The 24,325-nt window shown below is 39.6% G+C and overlaps 1 protein-coding gene across 1 annotated transcript in view; it reads right to left on the bottom strand.

Moving 5' to 3' along the window:
- Positions 1-339: 339 nt before the first annotated feature.
- The window catches only part of BASP1 (brain abundant membrane attached signal protein 1), a 50,286-nt gene continuing 26,300 nt past the window's right edge, over positions 340-24,325 (bottom strand). The window contains exon 2 of the mRNA XM_056484596.1: positions 340-1,212. Coding sequence (XP_056340571.1) covers positions 481-1,203 — 723 coding nt within the window. The 5' untranslated portion in view covers positions 1,204-1,212 and the 3' untranslated portion in view covers positions 340-480. The remainder of the gene's footprint in view (positions 1,213-24,325) is intronic.

The following is a 24,325-nucleotide window of genomic DNA, read 5'->3' as shown; positions in this document are numbered from 1 at the left end:
AAAAAAAAAAAAAAATCACAGAAAATACTGCTTTCATAAAGATCTGATTGCCTTGGCACAAACCTTGTGGGCAGAATCAAATGCATCACTCCCAAACCCCATTACAGAACAAAAAGAAGATTTTAATACACTGGTGGAGTGCATTTACAGCAGTTCAGATACAAAAGATGTGCTGTACTTTCAGACATCCGTTTATTTATTTATTTATTTTAATCCAGGACTTGTGTCAAGTTGGCAGAAAGTATATTAGATATTTCCCCACAAAAATACTATTTGGATTCTCCCCCCTCCCTCCCTCCCAACTTGATGGGACATCCTTTTCATTTTTTTTTCTCATTATTATTATTTTTTTTTTTGTTTCTCCTTCTTTTCTGGGCAATACACATTTGCTATTTCAGATCTGAAACGAGTTAGTATAGCTGAAAAAATAAAAAAAAGACACAGGTTGTTTTAAGTGGTTGTTTCAACAGGCTGTCCAGTTTAATCTTGCACTGCTATGGTTTGATCCGAGTTAGCGGCGGGGCCGTCGGAAGGCTTGGCTTCCTCTGCGGGGTCCGAGGCCTTGGCAGCGGCGCTGGGCGCTGCTGCTGCCGCGGGCTCCTTGCAAGGAGGAGCAGCCTCGCTGCCGCTAGGTTTTGAGTCTGAAGCTGGCGCCGCTTCGCTTTTAGTTTCTTGGGCTGCAGGCGCTGCGGGAGCCTCAGTCTTTTTGGCTTCCCCTTCCTCTTTGCTCTTGTCATCCGCTTTACTGGGAGCTGTGGCTTCTGAGGGCTGGGAAGCTTTTGCGTCGCTGCTAGGCTCGGAGGGTTTGGGTGCTTCGCTGCTGGCAGCAGGAGCAGAGGCAGCAGCGGGCTCCTCTTGCTTGGCTGCCTGGTCAGTGTTCTTCTGTGGCTCTACCTTTGCATCGACAACGGCCTCCGACTTCTCAGGTTCTGTTTTCTGGGTCTCTTCCTGGGTCACTGTTTTCTCCTTCTCCCCTTCTTTTTCTTCTGTCTTATTGGCAGTGACCTGAGTATCCTTTTCTCCCTTCTCCTCCTTGTTGTTCTCCTTCACTTCTGTGGTCTCTGTGGTTTTCTGGGCATCCTCAGCCTCCTTTGGAGTCTCCTCTTCCTCAGTTGCTGCTCCTTCAGCCTTCTTGTCTTTGTCTTTAGCTTTTTCATCATTGACACTGTATCCCTTCTTCTTCTTGCTCAGTTTGCCTCCCATGTTGGAGCTCTGTAACAGAAAAGAGAAAGGGTTGATTACTCAGAGCCCAGTATTCATCACTAAGAGAATCAACAGAATGCAAAGGAAAAATAGTTTCCGACTGCTGAAAAGGAGACCACATGTAAGATGTTGTCAGCTGAATGTTCCCATGCTGCAGAGCACCACTGCCACTGAGCTTAAGTCCTGCTCAGCCCTGAGAATTTCAGCCAGCAAACACCCTTCTGTCACATTCCCTGACAAACAGCCCTCTGAACACTTCCAACCCTGGTTACAGGTCAGCGGGGAGGAAAGGGACGGAGTAGCAAGAGGCAGCAAGATGATGCAGGACTAACACACAACCACAGTCTTTTGTGGCCTGAGAGAGGATGGAAGTGAAAAAAAGACATACTTATATTCAGGCTGGGAATGAACAGAATTTGACTGTCAATCACGTGCCATCCACCCCTGGCTAACACAAAGTCCAACATCACTATAGCAAAGGCTCTGAACCACCTTTTCATTACGGTTTGGAGAGATCAAAGCAGCCTAGAGTCAGTGAGAAGGCTAACATAGAAGCCTAACTCATGGCCGGTTTCCCTTGGATATACAGCCTTTGTAGAGGGCTGGTGGTACCAGGGGCCAGGATCATGTTCTCCCTCACCCAGAGGCACCCACACCTGGCTGCCCCAGAAGCAGGAACAGCTCCCATGAACAGAGTCCTATCCAGCTTTGCAGCTTCCACAGGGATGTCCACCCAAAGCCCTGCATTCCCCAGCAGGGTGGGAGGCACAGAGGCTGAAGCACAGCAAGGCTGTGACCACTCCATAAGACAAAAGAAACACATACAGGTACTTCTGATCACAAGCTTACACGTGGCACATGACATGATGCAATAAAAAAATGGAAGAGAGGGGCATATTTGTAGCCTCTGCTTGCAGTTTTCAAGTATGACAAGCAATCAGGTACACTGCTCAGTTATTTAAAAGAAGTTGACCACGTGTGTAACCATATCAGTATTTATATAGCCTTTATGTGGGAGTCTTAAGTAAAAATATACAAAAGCTTTCACAGTGCTTCAAAGCAAACTTTGTCTATGAAAACAGGAGAAAGATATATTGGGTCATTAATGAAAACAAAAACCTCTATGAATGGAGAAAAAAAAATACATTTCTACCATCGAAGGAAATATTTAATTAATGATTAATAAAAGGTTAAAAAAAATATTTCTGTGTTTCCTACTATTTGAAAATAGGAGAAGGTGACTTTTTTCAAAGAAATGTCAAACAAATGTTTAATGTAAGAACTTCTCCAAGGTAGATGAATCATTTTAATTTTCTATTTTGCAAAGGTAGATATAATTACAGGCTGCATATTTTTCACACGCTAAAACTGTGAATAAAAATCAGTAAAAATTCAAAAGATTGCTCATAGCAGGCTGAATATAAAGTAATATTGCATACAACTAAGAGCTAGCTGCCTCTCTGTAGATTATCTGCTAGCACAGCTACAAGCCCCAGGCACAGCCCAGCAGCCAAATATCCACATGTCTTGGGTAAAACTGAGATATTATGGTCAGCAGAGATGTTTCTGACTGCAGCTTTCAAAAGGAGTAACAATTTGCAAATACTGTTGAAACGTTATCACACAGTCCTGCAAAATGGTAATGTGATGTTACTGAAACACTGCTTTATTGTCTGAAATTTTACAGGAACAGCAATAAAAGGATTAACTTCCACAGAGTCACAGCTGAGCAGTCTAATCTCCACCTTCATGACAGAGTTATCAGGTTTTTAGGCATTTAGGGCAGGCTGTGGACATTAGTTTGTTATCTGACAAATGTATAGCCTTCTTGATTACTCCATAAATATTGCCTGATTATTGTTTATGTGCAGTAACAACCAAATACTTTGAAAGGACTTTTGCATGTCCGTTAGATTGAAGATTTATATTGAATCCATGCATGTATCCCAATTTGTAATCCCTAATTAAGCATTTATTTCTTTTCCAGCAAAGCCCAAGTACAGCAAACTGAATTTCATTTGTTGTGTCTTCTGTATTTTTCAAGATTTTGCTTTTTTTTATGATAGTAGTAGCATGCCACAATTTATATTTCCTTCCAAAACAGTCTTTTGACCTCAGTTACAGTTGGATTCAGAATGTCTATGCCAAAGGACCTTTAAAAATTACAGAAGCATGCATAGGAGAAATGTGCTCCCAAACTAAGAAAAGAAACACACACTGCCTTTGCTCAGAGCTACACTGAAATCTCTGTGCCTCACTTGGCATCACAGCCAGCTGGCTCAAGATGCTGGAGCAGAAGATGGAGAAGAGGTTCAGAGACTACCATTATGGTCTGTTAACAAATATTTACACTTACAAATGGACTGCCATCTTCCAGCAGAGTTTCAACTACTTTATAACAGAATAGTTTCACTCTTTGGGACACTGAATCTCCTATTTCCCTGTTAAAAAGCTGCCCAGATCATCGTGATGACAGCTGTGCCAGGCTATGATGCAAAAGCAGAGCAATCATTGGGGTCATCGCCCAGGTAGCAATGCTACAGTGTCCCTTTTTCCCTAGATCTGATTTACAAACATTCCTCCTGTCCCCAGACTTCTGATAACACATTTGGGCTTCCCTGTAGCCTTTTACAGAAACAGTCTCACATGCTCCACTCCTTCAAACAGATGCTGGTCTTGTCCCTGCTCCTGCCTGAGGCACAGCCCTGAACCATCCAGTGCAGAGTCCAAAGGTGTGGCAGGCACAAAGCAGGCCTTAAAAAGTACTTTAAAATTACAACCAGCTGTACCTGCAAGAAGACCAGCATGTGGACCCCTACACCTAAGCTTCTCTGGGACTGAGCTGGATATTGTCATGGGGATAATCCTGGCTGGTATTAAATCAAAGTGAATGTCAGTGAAACGTCTCCCAAGTGAAGAAAAGTGCAAAAAGTCATTGAGATGCAAACTCATATACTATTAAATCCACTCTTCGTTACTACCTGCATGCTAACACTTGACAGAGTACAGACATCTTTCACACTCCCCACAAGAGGAATAAATTATGAGAAAAAATAAGGAGGATGCACCCTCTGTCACAGTGAGACTGGGGTCCTGGCTTCACTGCTCAGCCTCTTCCAGTACCCCTGCCCCTCCCTAAAACCATAGTCATTGCATTCACCTTGTGAATGACAGGCCCAGGACCAAAGATTGCCTGCAGCTATTGACCACCCTGCACAAGCTGAACCCCAGTATGCCTTCAGTTATTGGCACTTCCACTGACAGGTTCAGCTTTTGAGCTAGCTTGAGCAGCTGCCAGCTGAACATCATGCAAGCACATATAGCAAGCACATCCCAAATGAAGATCCTTGAAAATTTTGGTGCTGAGCACCGTTCCTATAAAATGGCACAGCATTTGATGGCTGTGTCTTCTTACTGCTGGAAATAACAGAGTCTAGAGAGAGAGAGAGTCCAGAAGACAATTTTATATAAGAAGTTGCAATGTAACAGTAGTTTTCAGGGAAATTTTAACAACTCTGCAGAGCAGTACTTCAGAAGAGTGAGGCAGAATATAACACTTGGAAGCTACAATAGACTTTGTCTGCTTCCCAGGCTGCTCAGTATTCTTTGTATTGCTCTTTTTATGGAAAAAGAAACCAATCCAGAGATCACCAGGTCTGACTGTAGAAGAGCTAATCTTTGCAACAGGAGCAAGGATTTCTTCAGTTTCTAGAAGCTGCTATATATTTTGCATATCTTGAAGTTTCCATTCTCCTGCAGGAAGCAGGAACAGAACCAGAGAGATTGCAAAGTTCTCTTCCTTATTGTATAGTAGAAATAATCTCTGGAGTGGATTATTTAGATTAAAAGATATAAGGTGTAGAAGTCACTTGGAGAATGGTAAGCACTTTGAAATTTGCATATTTGTGATAATCAGTACTCGAAAGATTCAATGTCCATAAGACTATAGTGCAAAAGGAAGAACAACTCATGAAACATTTCAAATTTTCCATCTGAAGACTCACAGACATGAGTCCCTGGAACATGGGCAGCACACATTTGCACAGTTTTTAAAAATTATTATTTGGAAATTTTATTCTTCAAATTGTCCTTCTATATTGAAAAAGTCCCTAGAATGAGACTCTTACAATCTCTTTTGTCAGTAAATGTTTGTCTGCCCAATTAGTTTTATGTGCTTATAAACTTCTAAAGTTCCAAACATTTCTTTTAGCATAGGCTTCCACATGCCATGAGAGAGTCTGACTGTTCAAGAACGGGCTTGCTCTCACCCTCCCTCGCAGCACTGCGAGCAGGGCAACAGGAAAGGACAAACACACGGATTGCACCTGATGTTACCTCTGTCTGGCTGCCAAAGCTAAACTTCCAGAGCTCCTGTTCGACTGCATGCAAAGCCTGGGGAGTTCAGTCCAGTGCCAGAAAAACCAGTTCAGGAGCACAATAGGCAATTCTGGAATTCCACTGCCTCCAGCGCAGGGCAGGCACGTGCGGCGGGTCAGGACAAAGTAGCCCTTGCACAAGCCTGTTCCCAGGCATGGGTCACTCACACTGCCTGCAGGCAAGGGCTGGGAAATCACATCCCTCACAAGGCAGTTTCAACACTCCAAACCAAATGAAATCCCAGAAACCACCCCAACCCCCAGGTGCTGAAAAGAAATAGAGAGATCTCGAAGAAACCATTGCATCTCTGTACCTCAGGGTACACCCTATGCCCTCATTTAAAAAAAATAAAAAAAAAATTTAAAAGGGCAAGAAGTTTTAATTAAGGGATACATATGGTAACTGAAAGAAACAAGGGGTATGCAAATGCTGGTTTTGAAAGGTTTTATGAAATTTTTATGAAAGAAAAACACCCAAAGCTTGCTACTTCTCAAAATATGCAATATAATTTCATGCTCCCCATTACATACACACACACACTCACATTCCTATCCTCGCCAGGTCAATCAGTTTTCCAGGTTAATGCTAGAAAATGTCTGTTAGCATACCCCTAGATAGGATGAGACTTGATAGCCTTGCTTTTTAGCAAAAAAGCCATGTTTTTCTGTTCTTTCTCCATTATTTTGTCTGATTTTACTTGAACTTCACAGAACAGAAATACTAGGTCTCATTCAGATTCAAGCTTCTTCAAACCTCAGAATAAGTGCCTTTTTACCTTTCCTTTCCTTTCCTTTCCTTTCCTTTCCTTTCCTTTCCTTTCCTTTCCTTTCCTTTCCTTTCCTTTCCTTTCCTTTCCTTTCCTTTCCTTTCCTTTCCTTTCCTTTCCTTTCCTTTTCCTTTCCTGTCCCTTTCCTTCCCTTTCCTTCCCTTTCCTTCCCTTTCCTTCCCTTTCCTTCCCTTTCCTTCCCTTTCCTTCCCTTTCCTTCCCTTTCCTTCCCTTTCCTTCCCTTTCCTTCCCTTTCCTTCCCTTTCCTTCCCTTTCCTTCCCTTTCCTTCCCTTTCCTTCCCTTTCCTTTCCTTTCCTTTCCTTTCCTTTCCTTTCCTTTCCTTTCCTTTCCTTTCCTTTCCTTTCCTTTCCTTTCCTTTCCTTTCCTTTCCTTTCCTTTCCTTTCCTTTCCTTTCCTTTCCTTTCCTTTCCTTTCCTTTCCTTTCCTTTCCTTTCCCTTTCCCTTTCCCTTTCCTCTTTTCCCTGCCCTATCCTCTTGTTCTATGTTGCTTATGCTTCAGAGCAGTGATGGGAACCACCTCTTCTATGGTTAGGCAGGCTGGTGTGAGGGAGGCAGAAGGAAATACACCCTTGGCCACCTCTCCCTTCTGAGGAGACGCTGGGCTGGCACAAATCTGTGCAGGGAAAGGTGGAGCACATGGTGGAAATCTGCACCTGTGGGGCTGTGACCATCACCTGCACACCTGCACAGACCCCCGAGCAGCAAGGTGCTCAGACGTGAGGAGCACACGAGAAAATATGACCTGGTTGTTCCTTAGCACCACACAACTGTGTGTGTTTTGTGCTGTGAGACACAAAAACAAACTGGGAACATCTCAGCCTGGCACTTGAGCTGTTTTCTTCACAGACAAAAATTTTTAATCCCTCCCTCAACGTGTGCACAGTCCTGTAACTACTGCATCTCCTTTCCTTCTTCCAAAGCCTTGTGGATCTCAAGCTTTAGAAAAGGGGTATAGACTAAAAGAATAGTGACTGCTTAAAACACAAAAATCATGCTCACTTGATTTCCTAACCCTAATCTTAAAAGGAGCCAATTCCAATTTTGGGACCTACCTGTTTTCTTTTAAAACACAGACAATAAAGGAATTCTAGGAAATAATATTGTCTGGTTTAAGTGCTTAATTCTCAGCCAGATTTCCGTTCTAGTCTTCTCTGGTGACCAGTGGAATACATGTTATGCAAATTTCTTTAAAGAAAATTCTCAGGAACATGTGCACCACATAAAAATTGGAAGCATGATTTTTAATATGAGCCATTTGTTATTAATATATCTAAATTATTATTGTTGATATTAGACTTCAATTATGAGAGTTATAATAATTTAAGCACACTGCAGGCTGATATAAAATTATCTCTGTCTATTTAAGAACTCATACATGAAAAATTGCTTCATTTGAGAAGCATAACTGCTACTAATACAGCAAGTTATCAAAAATGTTAACAATCAGATGACAATCTTTTTGAGACCAAATTTAAAAAAATTTACCTGAGATACTGCTAAGATTTATCGATTGTGGTCAGAGGTGTGTATTAATTAATCAAGTAGGAAACAAATTTTCCAAGAACAGATGAAGGGTGATGGTCAACAGTTTCATAACAGGTAAAGGTTTTGCCAGAATTATCAATTCATAAAGCATCAACCTGAAACCACAAGTACTTCACATGTGTAATCCATCCTTTCACCCTGTGTGTAAAAAAGGCAGCTAGATAAGCAGAATTCCTGAATAAAAATAAAATGTGTCCATCATTTGGTCAAAGAGTGATGAAGATTTTATGAGTTACTTTGACAGCCACTGTTGGAGACTCTAGACTCGCATCCTCCTGACTTGGAGGGCCCTACAGATGAAGAACCTGGCTGCTCAGCAGTGACTGAAGAGCCACTTCTCAGCCTGACATGGTCAGACAGCAGCACTCCCTTTGCTGTAGGAGGGTCTGTGGGAGCAAGTGCATGCCAGCACTGCCTTGCTGTCTGTCTGTGTGTGTCACTCCAAGTGAGAGACACTTGAGTGAAGTCCTGACCTGTGTGCTGCAATCAGCCTGTAGGAGCAGGTTCCCAAATGTAATACACCTCATTTCCACAGCTCACAAGCAGCCTCTCCAGCTACAGAGCCATCTTGCAGAAAGCATAAGGTGAAAACATGGGCCATTCTTGCCTTCCTGAGTCAATGAGCAGCAGGGAAGAAATGCTCTGCTGTGCCTAAATTCCCTACTCACCCCAGGCGAGGCTGTGCTTTGTAGGCAGAGATAAGGTCTTTTATTAGACCACTTAATAGGGATAGAGATAACAGCACCCCTATTCTCCTCAGACAATTATCTACAACTGACACATTTTGTGTTAATTTTCTTCATTACTTTCCTAGTGCTGGTTTCAAAGCAGAATTGTCATGTTTTGCAACGTGTGGGCTTTTTTCACTGATCCAACACAGTACTGCTTTGCCCAGCAGTGCAGATACAACTTCCAGCACGTTCAGTTTCATCCCTGGCAGCAAATTCAAGGCTGTTTTGCATTGTGTATAACAAAAACAAGCCATATTAAAAACTGAGCAAAACAGATGCAGCATAAAATACATTGTTTTTACAGTGCAGTGGATGTATTGCTCAGCTTTGCATTCAATTCATCTGATGCTCTGATTGCTTAAATTAAAAATGCTGCCATCAATTTCTATTTATTTGCCTCATCTGCTTCATTCTGTTTACCAGTCTTCTTACAGATTCATTCAAAGCATTTCTCCTATATTCAGATTAACTGCATATGTTCTTTTTGTTGAATAATAAAAGCAGCTTGCAGACATGCTCATGCAGGCACACACATGCAGCCAAAAGTCAGCCTGCCCCAGAGTGAGATCTTAATCACACTATTGTTAGGCACAGGGTTGGAAGAGGAAACTCTGCTGTAAACACCTGCTTTGCAGAGACTGGAATTAACCTTACAAGAACACCTCTTGTAGAAACAGCTTGCAGGATTCAAATAACCTGAAAGACTACACCAAGACATATAAGCATACACTGTCTCCTTGTTCTTTCTAAATTACCACATCATTTTGGGGTTTGTGCATGTCTCCTCAACAGCCAGTTTAATAAATATTTTGTACTAGTCAGTTTTCTAACCTGTATCCAAGAATCAAGTTCCTAAGCAGGAAATGATGCAAATTTCAGAGGTGATTATTACCCACATCTTTGAAGCTGTTTAGGTCCCAGGACATGCAACACTGAGGGAGAGGTGAGATTCCACACATATTATTCCAATTATGGCCAGCCTCCCTCAAATACCTAAGACACCACCACCATGTATAATTACAAAAACACACAAGGTGATAAAAGCCTAGATAATGGCATGATTTCTTTTTCAATTGTATTTTGCTTGAATTCTGCCCCTCCAGTGCAATCCCCACCATGGATCTCAACACCACAAATATGCCTGGCTTGTAGACCCAGGAACAGTTCCTCCTTTGGGTGCCTCCAAAGGCTACATTAAAAATGTAGCAGTCAAATGCTAGCAAGCATTGAGAACATTATCCTCCTCCACACTACAGTCCTACTGAAGAGCAGTGGTGGGAAGACCTCATTCCTGGAGGGACTTCACACTGGAAAAGGGAAGCAAGCTTAACACCTATAGCTTATATTTTTCAAGCCTCTTCCTGAACAAACAGTTCAGGGAACACGAAGAAAGTTGAAACTCATACTTTCTATACTGAAAAAAAGAAATTATCATATGATCCTAATTTACATGTTTTCTTCAATAGCAAAACTTCTTGGTTGCTGTTAGTATAAATAGTACACTTACCTGTCATTTCTTAAAATAGTTATAGAGAGCCACATTCAAATTTTAGTAAGGTATTTAACTAGGGAACTCTCACTTGAGAAAGTTATGTATGGCAATCTATATTTACATTTCATTTGTCTAATATTCCACACTCAAAAATACCTCTATTACTTTAATGCCCATTTAAATGGTCAAAGTTGTTTTAATTAAATTTGAAAGAGTTCTTAGAATATAAATTACAGTATGCTAGAAGAAACAGATTAGCTTTGAAATCTAAGAACTACCAGTTTTGCTTTGAAAATGAATTCTCCAAGTCATTGCTAAATTCTTCCTCATTTTTGTTTTCCATCTCATGGTGCTGCTCACTGAAAAAAGCAATGGCTGAAAAAACCATTCTTAAACCTTGGCTGTAAAAAAGCATCCTATACCTAGAAACAGAACTTTTAACAGACAGCTCAGACCTAGGATAGGTCATAGCAATCCTTAGACTATGTAATTTCCTTCTTCAGTTTGCATTACAACCTCACCACAAGGAATGAAACCCCATTTAAAATTATAAACCAAATCCAGCTCTCAGTTTTGTTTTTCATTTTTAAATATGAGGCACATGGACTGCAACACACCATTTCTGACTGCAGCACACGACTCCACAATTGCACCACTGAAAGCAGGAAAACAGGGAAGCCAGACCAGCTGCCACTGAATTAATGCAGAGCCTGCTGCTGCTGTGCATATCACGGCATGCATGAGAACACTGCAAGCTCTTCCTTCCAAAATACACAGTATTTAGTTCACCCAGCAAAACAGAAAAAAATAGCAATTTAAATGAAGTATTCATTGCTGACTCCTTTATTCCATAAGTATTTAAGTATTTTAAGATTTAGTATCTAGTTAACATATTCTCTGTGTGCTTTTATCTGTTTTAGCTCTATATTAAGCTACAAGAATAGCTTTTCTCTCTTTTTCCTCAAAAGGAAATGATTGCACATCCACTTGATGCTCCTGGATGTACCACGTTTTTGGGTTTAGACATTAGAAGAGGCTGATTTTAAAAGAGCACTGCCATCTCTTTTCTCCCAAAGAACATGCATCTACTTCAGTCACTGATGATGGCCCCACCCTCCCCAGAACCTCAGCCCTGAACATGTGAGCAACAGCACTCCTCACAAATTAAGGCATTTGCAAGAATCACAGGATAGAACCAATTTCATTCTCCAGCTGATGCACAATTGCTAATGATAGTTAAATTAGTAATTGAAACATTATTCCAAAAATACCTATACGTCTAACATGGCATTAGAAAGCTGAGCATGCTTACGTCTTTAGGATAGTGTTACACACCATGCCTCTGGTGGAATTTAACCTCCTGCAAGCAACCAGCACAAAACCTACTCACCACCTCAGCAGCACTTACAGGGTATTTTACACCAGCTCCCTGAAGAGCTGCTGCATTTCTCCTTGCAATAAAACCGTCTGACTTTCAATCCTGTGTACAAAGTTTCATTTTAAACAAAAAATGTTGTACTGAAGTCAACATATTCAAGTCAAGTCATGCCTTGTGTAACATCAAAACTACCTATAATTAAACCTGGGAGACTTGGGGCTAAATTACAAGTATTTCTCATGTTACTAAGAAAAATTCTTCCTCGTGATCTCAGTATCAGTGTCAGCAGCTTATCAGCTCTCAGCTTCTCACAGCTCTGTTGTAATAATGTCTTCTAGTAAAGATGTGCTCTAAAGAAATCAGGAAAATGGAACAGTGAATGCTCAACACCTTGGAAAATTTCCTGAGCACTCATTTGTGCTATATACATTTTCTACCCGACTGCAGCTTAGTCTATTATATTAAGCTTTTCACTTCAGTTTCTCTCACTTCCTGGTTCTCACACTAGCACAATATGTGGGGATTTTTTTAAACCAGCATACATTAAGAGAAAAGAAAATCTCATATTCCAGACTTTCTTTTTGATCTTATTTAGAATGCATGTTTAATACTGCATTTTGACTTTTTTCTTTTCCCCCCTCATTTTTTAAACAAAACTTTACATTCAAGCTGGGTTATCAGCTTCACTGATTGGGGGAGGGTTATCAAAATAACATGGAATAGGTACTCAAAAATCACTGAAACAAAAGAGGATTAACCAGCTAATTTTTATTTGTGCCTCATCCCTCTCCTTTTTCACCACTACTCACTTGCACTTCTCTAATGTCTGTTAAAAATACCAAGACATCTTAGGCAATCTTTAGTTAAGACTTGCAATATTCTCCAAAACTTGAGAAATGAGAGCTGTATTTCCTGACACAGAGGGAGAGGCACAGGTATGCATCAAAGAGAGCTGTCAGTGGAGCCTTTTACCCTCCTTCAGTGCCACATGATGGTAACGAGGTAAAGCAAGCTCTGTGTGTGCCAGAGGGTTGAAAGAACCACAGTTTCCTTTTTTATTTCGGTGGTGCAATATGACAGTGGGAAATGCGGAACAAAACCAACATTTGTTAGAGAGTTTCATCTCCTGATCCATCAGGACAATGGTCAGCTTTAAAAAATTCACTTTAAAAACATAAAGTGTTTCTAATCATCCCAGAGTAAGAGCCATGGCAGGCAGTAAGCTGTACCATGTCACGTTTTAAGCCATTAGACATCAGCTTGGATTCAAGACTCCCAGGCCTAGACTGTTTGCCTAAATTTCTTCCTGAAATCTTCACTGACTGTACTTTCTCTTTTCTTTTTGCTTGTTTGGTTCGGGTTATATTGGGATGTCTGATCAGCTCTGCTGGAGGGAAGGTTACATAAGACCAGAGGCTAACAAGTCCATTTGGCAAGATATGAAGTGAGCAGCCAGTGCATTCCATGAATTGCACTAAGAGATTTATGTTCAAACCAGGAAAGGCAGAAATCCAATTTAATAATTACTCAGCCAGAACCATGCCAAGCCAGCAACTACCCAAAAAGAAGAACGAACATTGCAGCAGCAATGAAAACTAGAAATCAGGAAAGATGATCAGATGCATATCTCCTCTCTTAGTTTACATTTCCATTTAAGTATCAGCAGGAAATCTGTCCATAAGAGCTATCAAATTTAAACTCACTAAATAAAAGCATAAAAACCTTTGCAGGGATGGCTGTGGAGTTGGATGCAGTCCCTTTTCCACCCCCTCACCTGAGCACTAACTTGCATTTTATGTCAATTATTTTAGTTAATACATAACATGGCCACCATTCAATTTCAGCAGTTCAGAATCCATACCAATTTGATGATATAGCTCTTAGATAGACCTCCATCAAGGCTGTATGTAGGTCAATCTGCAGTTTTGGTCACCTCGTATCATATAACAGAAAAAAGCTTATTTTCCAATGCCCACATGCTATTTATAGAGAATTCTTCCAGTCATTCCTTCAGTTTAAGAAGATTTCAGCCTGTGGCTATGTGAAAAATTACTTATTCTAACCAAAGAAGGTAAGCAGATATCAATATAAAGTATAACTGAGCTATTTCAGGACATAAATGAGAGAATTCTATCAAAGCAATGGAGACTTCAGAAATACGGAAAATTGGTTTTCATTTTTCAAGACAGAGCCATAAATAAAAAGAAAAATACCCCTAGAAAAGTTCTGCTAGCTGTTTCAGCACTAACATACTTCAGCAGTAGCCCATGTTTCAAACCAGCACTGGGGTTCCATTTCTTTGTCCCCCATGCTAGCAGATACATGGAACCCATCTGTGCCCCAGGAAGCCCATGCTGCAGGAGTAAGAGGATAGAAATTTGTTTTAATTCCATTAACAGAACACAGCTGCTACAATTCCCAGCAGTAACTGGCTTTTCTAGAGGTTCTTTTTATAATCAGTTCTCCTGGCTGGTGAGGTAGCAGTGGTCAGCCTGGCCAACACTCCAATTTGGGGATTTTTCCCTTCTGCTCTGGCAGGTCAGCTGGTGGGACAGGGCCCCTGCATTCCCCTGTGAGATCACATCAAGAAATGTGAACTGAGTTAATGCCTCTGCCCTGCTGCCTCAGCTCTGGCTCCCAGAGTTTGGCAATTCATGTGCTTGGGCGCTGGGGAGAGGGAGCTGCACTTCATAAACTTTAAGATGTTGGCTGTCAGGAGCCAAGAGGCATTTAGCTCTGCAGAAATCATGTTCACAGCTCTGCTCACTGCAGTTTTCTGGGTATCCCCCCCATATGCACAAGTTGAGCACTAAATTCACACATCCCAAACAAGGGGGCTGGGTTGAAATATGATTCAAGTGCATGAAAGTCTCTTATCCATATTTGGAAATATTACTTTCAAAGGTCTCATGCTATCTCGAAAAATGCTAAGTGAGCCAGTTTCAAGAAATACGTCACAAGGAACACCTAACTATTTTAAGAATCTTTGCAACCCCAAATATATTCATTTAAGTCTCAACCTCCCACAATCTCTTACTTTCTGTATTTCTTTCATTTTTAATCACAGGTAACTGCTAAGCAATACCACAAGTAAGGTTATTCTGTGATTTATGCATAAACCAAAATAAAATCATTTTTTTTCCAGAAATGGCCAACTTCCCTGTCCACTTTCAACTCAGTAATTCTTCACAAGTGGACAAATCTTCTATTCAAGTATTAATGAGCTTTTGCAATGTGGTGATTTAAAAAAGTTGTGTTTTCAAATTCTACTCTGAGTGAATATATGAGTCTAAAAGGTGGGATTCTTTTATGTTGTTTGCCAATGACTGCAAACTTTGCTCATGTCACAAACTTCTCACGGGATCTGACATGAGCCACTTCATTCCAAAACATATATCAGATAAAGGAGGAATTACTCTCCTTACTCAGGACAACTTAGGTAAATAATGCAAAATGGCAATCACCTCATCACATTTTCCCTAAAATCACAGCATGCTCATTTACAGCAAGAGGCATCTGATTCTCAAGGTGAAAAAACCATCGTGGAGCAGTGGGACAATATTCTTTGGTTTAAGCCTCTGGGACCTGTCAGAGTAAAAAAGTGTACCATGGTAAAAATGACAGATGGGGTCTTCCCTTTCAAAACAGACACAAATGACTGCACTAAAACTGTAACACATCACAAAGTCACAAGACTACCTCTCTCCTTCTTTCTGTTTTCAGGGGTCTACAGAGGCTGGGGTAGGCGCAGGCAAGAACCCAAAACCGACTCAATCTTTCCCAGCTGCTCTTGCATGGAAGGCCATCTAATTTGCAGCCCAACTTCCCCATTTGCAAAATGGCATATTATCCCTTTTCATTCTCAGATAAGCTCTGCCTGATGCCAACAGGTGCTGTAAGGGCTTGGAGATATTTCTCCTTGTTTTAAAAAGCAAGCCCATCCCACAGGATTCCTTCAACCCAACTCTCTGTTAGAGAAGGCTGTTTTTCTGCATATTGGCACTGTACCGAATTGCTCTCTCTGAAGCTTCCCACTGCACACCACATTTGAGAACAGCATAATAAGCAAGTCACTCATGGTGATTTTATAGTACTATGTCAATATTGCAATAGGCAGTTGTAAAGCATCTCTGACCAATTTCAGGTACTGCTGGAAAATCCTTCTGGAACCAAGCTCTTTCCCATTTATGCCTCTAAGCTGAGAACATCTGTACATGGACATTTTGATTTATAGTTCCAAATATGCACATTTCGCTCCGTTTCGGATGACTTGCTGAGAAGGATTTTTTCTCAAGCTAAGAAAGCTCCGGTGTATCCAGCTGGATGAAGATGAAGCTACTGCTTGGCAGCCATCTTAGTGCTTTATTGAAGACAGATGTAAGAAAACAAAGTCATTTTTTCTTAAACAGAAAATTTTGAATGTTTGAAAAACAGCCATAAACCCTTTTTTAATTTGCTTTGGTTCCTGGGCATTGGGCACATTCTGGTCACTGCTATATTTATATTATGTTCAGATGCATGTCTCTGTCTTTTAGGAGTGATTATTCAAATTTGAACAGACACAAGAGGAAGTTCTAAATTGGTTCACTAACTTTCCAAGACCTTTTTAACGATGACACAAGTTTGAAAATTCTGAGTTATATTTGTCTGCTGAAGCTTCCTTTCCTACCCACAGATCTGAGCTGTAGCGATTACATTATTACAGTCACAGAAAGTCATGAAAATCGGAAGTGTCTTCCTTTAAAGTGTGATTAAGCATCAAGTAGACACAGCGACATGGCACTGCTGGAGATGAAATTCAACAGAGCAGGATATGAAAGGATCATCTGAAAGAAGTGGCAGAAATTAGGGATTTGAAGGGTGACAAATTTAGGTATATTCCCTTCTATCACAGCACTCAAACTAGTCTCTAGTCTGGAATTTCAGAAGTCTTGGTCAGTAAATCAAGACCAGCAGTACAAATTTGACCAGGTCAATATCAAGGGAATGAAGAACAGCCCCAGAGCTCTCAGTTCTTAGTACCTGCACTGAGGAACAGCTACAAAGGACTGCAGGCCTGGCTCAGAGTCACAGGCTCAATTTGTGAACCACTAACTTTGTACATTTTGATTTGTTTCTTTTTCATTATGAGTAGATTATGTGGCACTGAGTTTTGGTGCTGAACTTTGCAGTGCTGGGTTAAGGGTTGGGCTCAATGATCTTAGAGGTCTTTTCCAGCTTAAATGTTTCTATGAGTCTATGTTATGTCAGAACATTTACATTACATAAACCCAAGTCTTTTGAAAAGTTCCATATAAAAAGTTCAAAAGTTACAACTGAAGAAAGAAAAAATTAAGAGGCTTTTTTTCCTTTAAAACTAAAATAAAACTACTTTCACTATGATATTTGTCAAAGACCAGTCAGGAAAATATTCATGTGTGCCAAAAAACATTAGAGATTCTAGCCTGAGAAAGAAGAGAGCTTAAAGTAAATAAATAATATGGGCTCATAACCAAATGACACTCAGCTTCAAATTTACTGAGTTTCTATGAACTCTTGTACTTGTAAGTTTCCAACTCATAATTTTATCATAAACTCAAAGCATTTGGACTTGTTTAAAAGCATCAGCTCTAGTACTGATTACAAAAATAATCTAGATTTAACTTCTAATCTTGGCATAAGCAAGAAAAATCTTGAAAGAGTCCTAAACCATAAGGCAATTTTTGTCTCATGATTTCTTACATGATTCATTTTAAGTGTTTATTCCTGGCAATACCACGTGCTTGCAAGGAAGGTATGTGAAACACCCATTTAAAAAATGGATGTCAATTTATTTCAATCATTCATACCTGTTAGGCTAGTATTCAGATAAGTTCAAGAAACACAAGAGTCCTTTAAATTTATTTTTAAATTTGTGGTAGTGTTCTTAGCATGCTTTGATCTGGCAAGTTAATTGTATGTACCCAGAAGCCAAGAGATGCAGCACTATTTGAAATAAACCTAATAAAGGACTGTATAACAAGGCCATAGAGAAGACAGAAAAATTGTAGATGGAAAGTAGAGAATTGACTCTCTGGTAACCAGTATGTCAGGAGTACTGAAATAGGAGTCTGTCAAAACCAGCACAGGTAGAGAAAGAAGGTATCTCTGGCATTTTTCCGTTTCAAACTTACACATAAAATCCAAAATTCTCCCAAAAATATTAAATTAAATTTATAAAGTCGAGAATAATTTTTCATCTACAAGCTAGATATAGTGAATATATATATATATATATATAATAATAATTATATATATATGATAGATAGATAGATAAATAGATAGATAGATAGATAGATAGATAGATAGATAGATAGATAGATAGATAGATATAGTAAGACAATCTATGCTATTAACTCTCCAGTTACTGAGCATTCTGATGTAAATTCCTTTGGTCATTTGCATACAACTAATATTTTTATTTTTGGTGCTCTTGAGTGGCTTTCCAGCTGGAACACTATGACAATCATTGGATTTTATTAATTTTATTTATAGATTCAATTAATCCACAAATGAAAACATGGAGATTTCACCTGGCTGCCTGTTAGGCCATTTCAACTCTTTATCCTGGATATTTTTGAACATCTTTTTGTATCCCATTCTTATTTTTAGCAACTGGAAAATAACTATTTGCTATCAGACCAGATTGAAAGAGCAGTTCTAAAACTTGTTCAGAGTAATGTGGTAATTCAGATAGAAATCAGTGTGCAATTTCAGTATTGCTGAAGAGATGAGGGCTTCCTCACACCTTTTGAAGTTCCAGATTTTATTTGCATGAGTTACATTTTCAAAATTCAGTTGAGCGGAGTTGAGAGTTTTTCCTTATGATCTTTTCCTCAAAGATAACTATAGTTAACAGTACAAAGCAAGAAGTCAATCTTTACAAAATGCCATCATCATTAAGAACAATTTTATAGTTTGACTCAACTACAAAATAATGCTTAGAAATGCTAAACAAAGGTAATCTGCAATGAATTTAATTCAGGAATCCAAAAAATATTTTAAAAACTACGTTTTATATTTAGGAAAGTGGAATTTAACTGGGATCCTTGATCTCATCTCCAGCATTTACTAGTACAATTCTCAGTAAAAAAACACAATGAGATAGAAAGATTCCAGCACTGTTTGTTTGTTCAATGAATGAAGCTATAAGCTGGAGTAAAGAATTCTTAACCAGAGGCTTTGAAGCCAGTTGGCTTTGTTGAATCTAAAATTCAACAATTTTTTTTCAGAAATCAAGTGTTTCAGCCCAACTGTATCTACAGTTACTCCAGTGCAGTGCTCATTTGCCAGAAATATGCTCATACTAGCAAGCAGCAGCTGGAAAACATTAGTCTCAATGGTAAACCTGGGTGGATATCAGTATCTGCAAGCTAATAGCCAGAGAAAAGAAATATTGCAGCCATATATGACCACATGCCTATACAGATTGAAAGCAATTAAGTCTCTTCTCAACTGAGTGTCACTCTCCTCAGATCACTGTAATGACTTTCAAACAGTGTTTAGAAAGTTAGTGGAAGCAAATTTTTTGGATTTGCAAGGCACACCACCGTTTCTCCACAGTAAATTGCTGAGATTTTCAGCCTCCCCTTGACTAGCACCTCAGCACAATGTTGAGAAGCAGAATGCACCAAGGAGCCTATGAAAGCTCAGCACATGGAATTAAGCACATGGAACAAAAGACTCAATGCTCAGCTGCAAAAACATTCAACAATTAATTAAATATTTAACTACAGAAGGATGAAATTAAAAGCCTGAGTTTCCATTAGTCCTCTGTAACTCTACCTTGGACTTATGTTTAAGAAAATATAAAGGCCTGTCATCCCTCATGTGACATGATCAAACACTTTACAGCTCTGTTAATAAGTAGACAGGAGAAGAGAGCAAAAGAAGAATAATTTTGTGAACATAACAATTTTTTGTATTAAAAAAGAGAGACATTAGAGCATGATTGCAATTAAATTTGCCAGGAAACAAAGTCTGGAGTTTGTAAAGAGCTAATAAGATCTGAAAAAAGAGTGTTTTTCCCCCTTCCCTTGGTACTGGAAATGTAGAGGGGAAAAAAAAGGAAAATAAAAAAAAGGAGTAATGTTAACTCTCCATTCCCATTCAGATGTGGGACTTCATTGAGTCTGTCAGTCTGTGCTTATTTTGAATCGATGGTTACCCACAGAAAATAGGAATGCATCACCAAAGTGTTTATTTTCCCTTTCACACCTCATATGGAAATCTTGCAGCACTGAAAGAGTCCATGCTCCACTGCTGATCTTGCTAAGGTTTGAGACCACCAGCACTCCAGGGCTCTGTGCAGATTTATGAGCACTATGGAATGAATAAACAATCACAGCCTGAAACAATGATGTGTATATGAAGATACATCCATAGAATAATTGTATGAACATCTCCAAGCCATAATTTTGTTCTTGGAGCATGATATTGCTGGGAGGTTTCTGTAACACTAAGGAGACACGTTTCTTTCAGATACAAGCATAAATTTGGTGGCATAGATTCATGGAGGTTAATATTCTTCTTCACCTAAATCCTCCTAAATTTTCAACTCTACTTTAAATGCAAAAAGCAAATAAAATGTACACTAACCTACCACATTTTTTCTCCCTGAGAAGACACAGTACTTTGCATCTCATCTGGAGTTGGTATCATGAGGTCACTGCATAGGAGACCTAGAAGCCTGAACAACCTTTACTTGGCTAATGCATTCCATGGAAATGGGATATACCCTTTGCTAAATAGTTCTTTCATTCCAGGCAAGGTTTAACTCTTTTCTACAGCAGTGTTTTAGATCTCAAAATTATTAAGGAATTAGGGCACTAATCTGGACATTACAAGCATAGTTGGCAAGGAAAGCTCTTATGTAGAATCCACAAGTTAAAGGTACAGAGGAAAGTTAAACTACAGATTTAAACTGAGACTACAAGCCAGAAAATAAGGTACTGAAACATGAGTTATGATTGTAATTCAGAAAATTTAATTACTTGATGATACTGTCCATACTGAGCATGGCCTAATAGGAAATGTTTAGCAAACAATGCCAGGGAAAGGTTACTAAACTGGTCTTGATGCTTTTCTGATAATTCAAATGTTGTGTATTTGACAAGTGGTAGACATCTCTGCAGCCCCCAGGATTAACAATCATTTTAGGATGCCACTTATTATCTTTGAGGTCAATCTGTGTAAATGTTAAAGAGTGAAACTGCTTTTACATCTGAGTTTGTAAAAGAAGGAGAAAGGACAAAAGGGTGATCTTTTCCCCTCAGAACATTTCTGAAGAAAGAATGTCCTTTATCAGCTTTTAAGTAGACACTGGAAAATGGCAGGTCACCTCCCTCTCACTGTCTTTCCTCTGTTTTTTTACCATGTTCCTCACTTGAAATATCTAGCAAATTATTCTAGCATGCAAGGTAGTGTGGACCATCACACAGAGAAGGCAAGATGTCTTCTTTTCTAACCAAAAACCCAAATCAGCTTGTATACAGGGTCAGTATGGTTCATAACATTCTCTATTACCAAGACAGAGCACCTCAGCTTCAAGCTGTCCTGTGCATGTACAGGATGTGCCCTGTTTTCATTTTCCTGGTGCCATTTAACATCTTCCTGCTTCCTCTTCATTGGCATGTAGCAAAAGATCCCATGAAAAGCTGGAATTGCCAGAAGTAAATGCATACTTTTACTCTGGGAGAGAGGGGAGGAGAGAGACAAGAGAGAGAATAAAAAGTTGGACAAAATGATATATAAGAAACCTATGTTCTTCACATGTTCAGAAAGAGCAAGAATATGCTAACACAAGATAAGCCTTCAGTTGTTTTTCTGTGGGATCTTTGCTAACAAAAAGTTCTCACCCCATGACTGGAATTTAGATACCCTAGCTGTTGTACACAGGTGTAAGAGGATGCTCTGGACTAGACAAGCAAGGTACAGCATTAGCAAAACACCAAAAGAGAACAGCAAACCAGCAAAGAACAAAAGCTCTCTCTGACCAGCAGTAGCAGCCCTGGCAATGGAGCTTGGCATCTCTTTGGACACAAGGCTGGCCTGCCCAAGTGCCTGGTGTCATTGGGGAAGTGACACAGTTTGAATGCACAAGGCCAGGCCAAGCAAGGCATCAAGTGAAATCCAAGCAAAGTGTACAAAGTGCTCTACATAACCCATTCTTGGTAAATGGCTCTTCAGGGCATTTGGATTGAGATGTAGGGCTGACCCAGGAACCTGACCAATCTGCATTTGCCATAACGTTCAGCAGGAAAGGAACATGAAATTGTTACATGTTTTGAAAAAATCCTCACTTCCAGTTTAATTAGAGCAGATAGAAAATAGTAGAGTTACCTAGCAACGTAATTTTAATTTTTTTTTTTTATTTTAAGAGAGAGATGAAATTAGAAGCAATAATTGACATTTCTAAAACTACTTTTACAATAGTTCATATTGCTATAGTTGCAAAAATTCAGTTATATGCTGGAAGCGATTTCTGTGTGTGTTTTCTGTGACAAGCAGGGATAATAAACAACAGTCTTCTGTTCTTCACTGTCACCTTATGCTGTATGTCACATTTTGGTCTATACAGTACCATTTGTAATATACCCTCCCCTTTTACTTACAGTGCCCCTTCACTTTCATAAAATACAGCTGTCAAGGTCTTCAGTAAAAAAGAAATTCCCAAATTCTCTCATTCTCAAGCATCTTCCTGTCTAATACACTGTCCATTATATCAGAGTGGTATTCTGTGGAACAAGGCTGGCTTAAGAGTATAGCTGCCACTATCTATTGACACAGGACACTTTAAAATGAGAATGTAGTAAGAGACAGAGTTCAAGAATTGTGCACCCAGTCCAGCTGGAGAACATACAAACATCTTACAACTGTCTCATTAAATGAGTTCAGGGAAAGGGCATTGCTAAAAATGAAGAACAAATGTCTTGATTTACAGATCTACAGAGCATTTGCTGCAGTACATTAAACAGCAACAGAAGTTGTTTTTAATTCAGCCTCTCTCTCTGAGAAGCACATAATGACACCACATCACTGCTGCCCAGAAACATGTACAGAGCAAGTCATTTATGCTACCTTTTACTTAAAGTCCATACCAGTAGAAGGTGATGATGGCAGAATGATTGTGTACAAAATATTGCTGCAGTTACTAAAAACAGAACATGCAATCCTTGCCCTTGCTTTCTGACCACTGCCTGTCCAGCAGCCAAGAGATGCTCTCAATGACCACCAAGTCACCAAGTTTAAGGGACACAAATTCATTAAAATAAGCAGTAGGATAGAAGATCAGAGATTGCACATTCATATTTTCACAGTAGGGACATACAAATCAGAATACTGATTTACCATTTACCAGCAATAACCAGCTGGTCCATTGCAATCATACTGGTTGTTGAATAAAGGCAGTTTGTTGTCTGCAGTGTGCACATACCTCTGTGTCAGGGCAATTGCTTCTGAACTGCTACTCCACTCTTCCCAAAGATGCCTAAGCAGCTTCACACATATGTTTTATTTCTCTGTTACTGCAAAAGGCCATCCAGCACAGGGCACAAAGCCCAGATCCCACTTGGATGGAAGTGAAGCATTGTCAAATGCATCTGCCATGGTGAAACCAGGTCAATATGTTCGTGGCTAATTTAAAAGTGAGCTGCCTGGATTGAGGATTTTGGGAGAGGGGCAGCAGTTTCAATTCTTTTGAGCACAGCATTAGTTAACTTTCTGCAGCTAAGCAGACAATCAGAAAAAAACCTCACAGGATTATAAGGATCATGTATCCATGGTGATTTTAATAAGAAATCTTACTTGCAGTAGAATAGATAGAAGCAAGAAACAGAATCAGGCTTCAGGGATGATTTATTTTAGTTCGTCTCCTAGGAAGTAGATGTTACTGGTTCGATTTGAAGTCAAAAATTGTAAGCCTGGATCAAGTTCCTGAGGTTCAAACTCAACTATATTCCACTCTCAAATACCAGATCACTGTGGCTGTCTTTATCTTGAATATGCCAGTTCTCTTAGGTAAATTGCTTATAATGTACTAAGCCAAGTTTTGACAGAGTCATGCTGTGGACATTAATTTCATCAGCATAAGTATCTTACTTTAACTGCCCTGTTTCTTTTCATGTAGCTTTCTGACAGAGCAATATTTATGGTACTTCTGCTTCTTCCCAAGGCCACCAACATTTAAGAGTGCTCAGGTAAAGTAGCCTAATATAGATATACCTAATTTTGTTAATTCTTCAGCCAGGAAAGAGCAGGAGTTTTGCTGGATATGTCAGGATGCTGTGTAGGGGGAAAAAAAGCACTAAACAGTTATAACTTTAATATGTATTCATATTTAAATTACAGTATTATAACTCCTTGCAGCTGATTGCAACATTTTCTCAAACAAGTTCATTGTTGCTGTTTATTTTGACAAGCTTGTCTATCAAGCCTTTTTAAAAAGCTCACTACCACCATATTCCCTGAGATCCAGTAGTACCAGAACATCTGGATTTCCAATACCCATGGGATTCTGTGATTGAACTGTCCAGCTGCAGGTGTGTCCTAGGCAGTGAAGTCATTTGTGATGCTATTCTATGCCCATTTGGTTTCTCCTGTTGTCTACTATATTTTACTCAGTGTCCTAGCTCAGTCAAAAAAGTAGAATTTGATGGAAAGACTAGTAAGAATACAGAGAAAAAAGACCTGTTTGCATTGAGATTGACTCTGTAGGAGGGAGATGCCATGGTTAGAATTTTAGGCTTGAATGGGCTAAGACTGAAATAGAAATTATGTTAAGACATCTGAGAAA

The sequence above is a fragment of the Oenanthe melanoleuca genome, chromosome 2 (assembly GCF_029582105.1).
Source record: "Oenanthe melanoleuca isolate GR-GAL-2019-014 chromosome 2, OMel1.0, whole genome shotgun sequence".
Taxonomy (NCBI): Eukaryota; Metazoa; Chordata; class Aves; order Passeriformes; family Muscicapidae; genus Oenanthe; species Oenanthe melanoleuca.
Note: the sequence above shows the minus strand (reverse complement) of the source record. Positions and strands in the feature narration are given on the sequence as shown.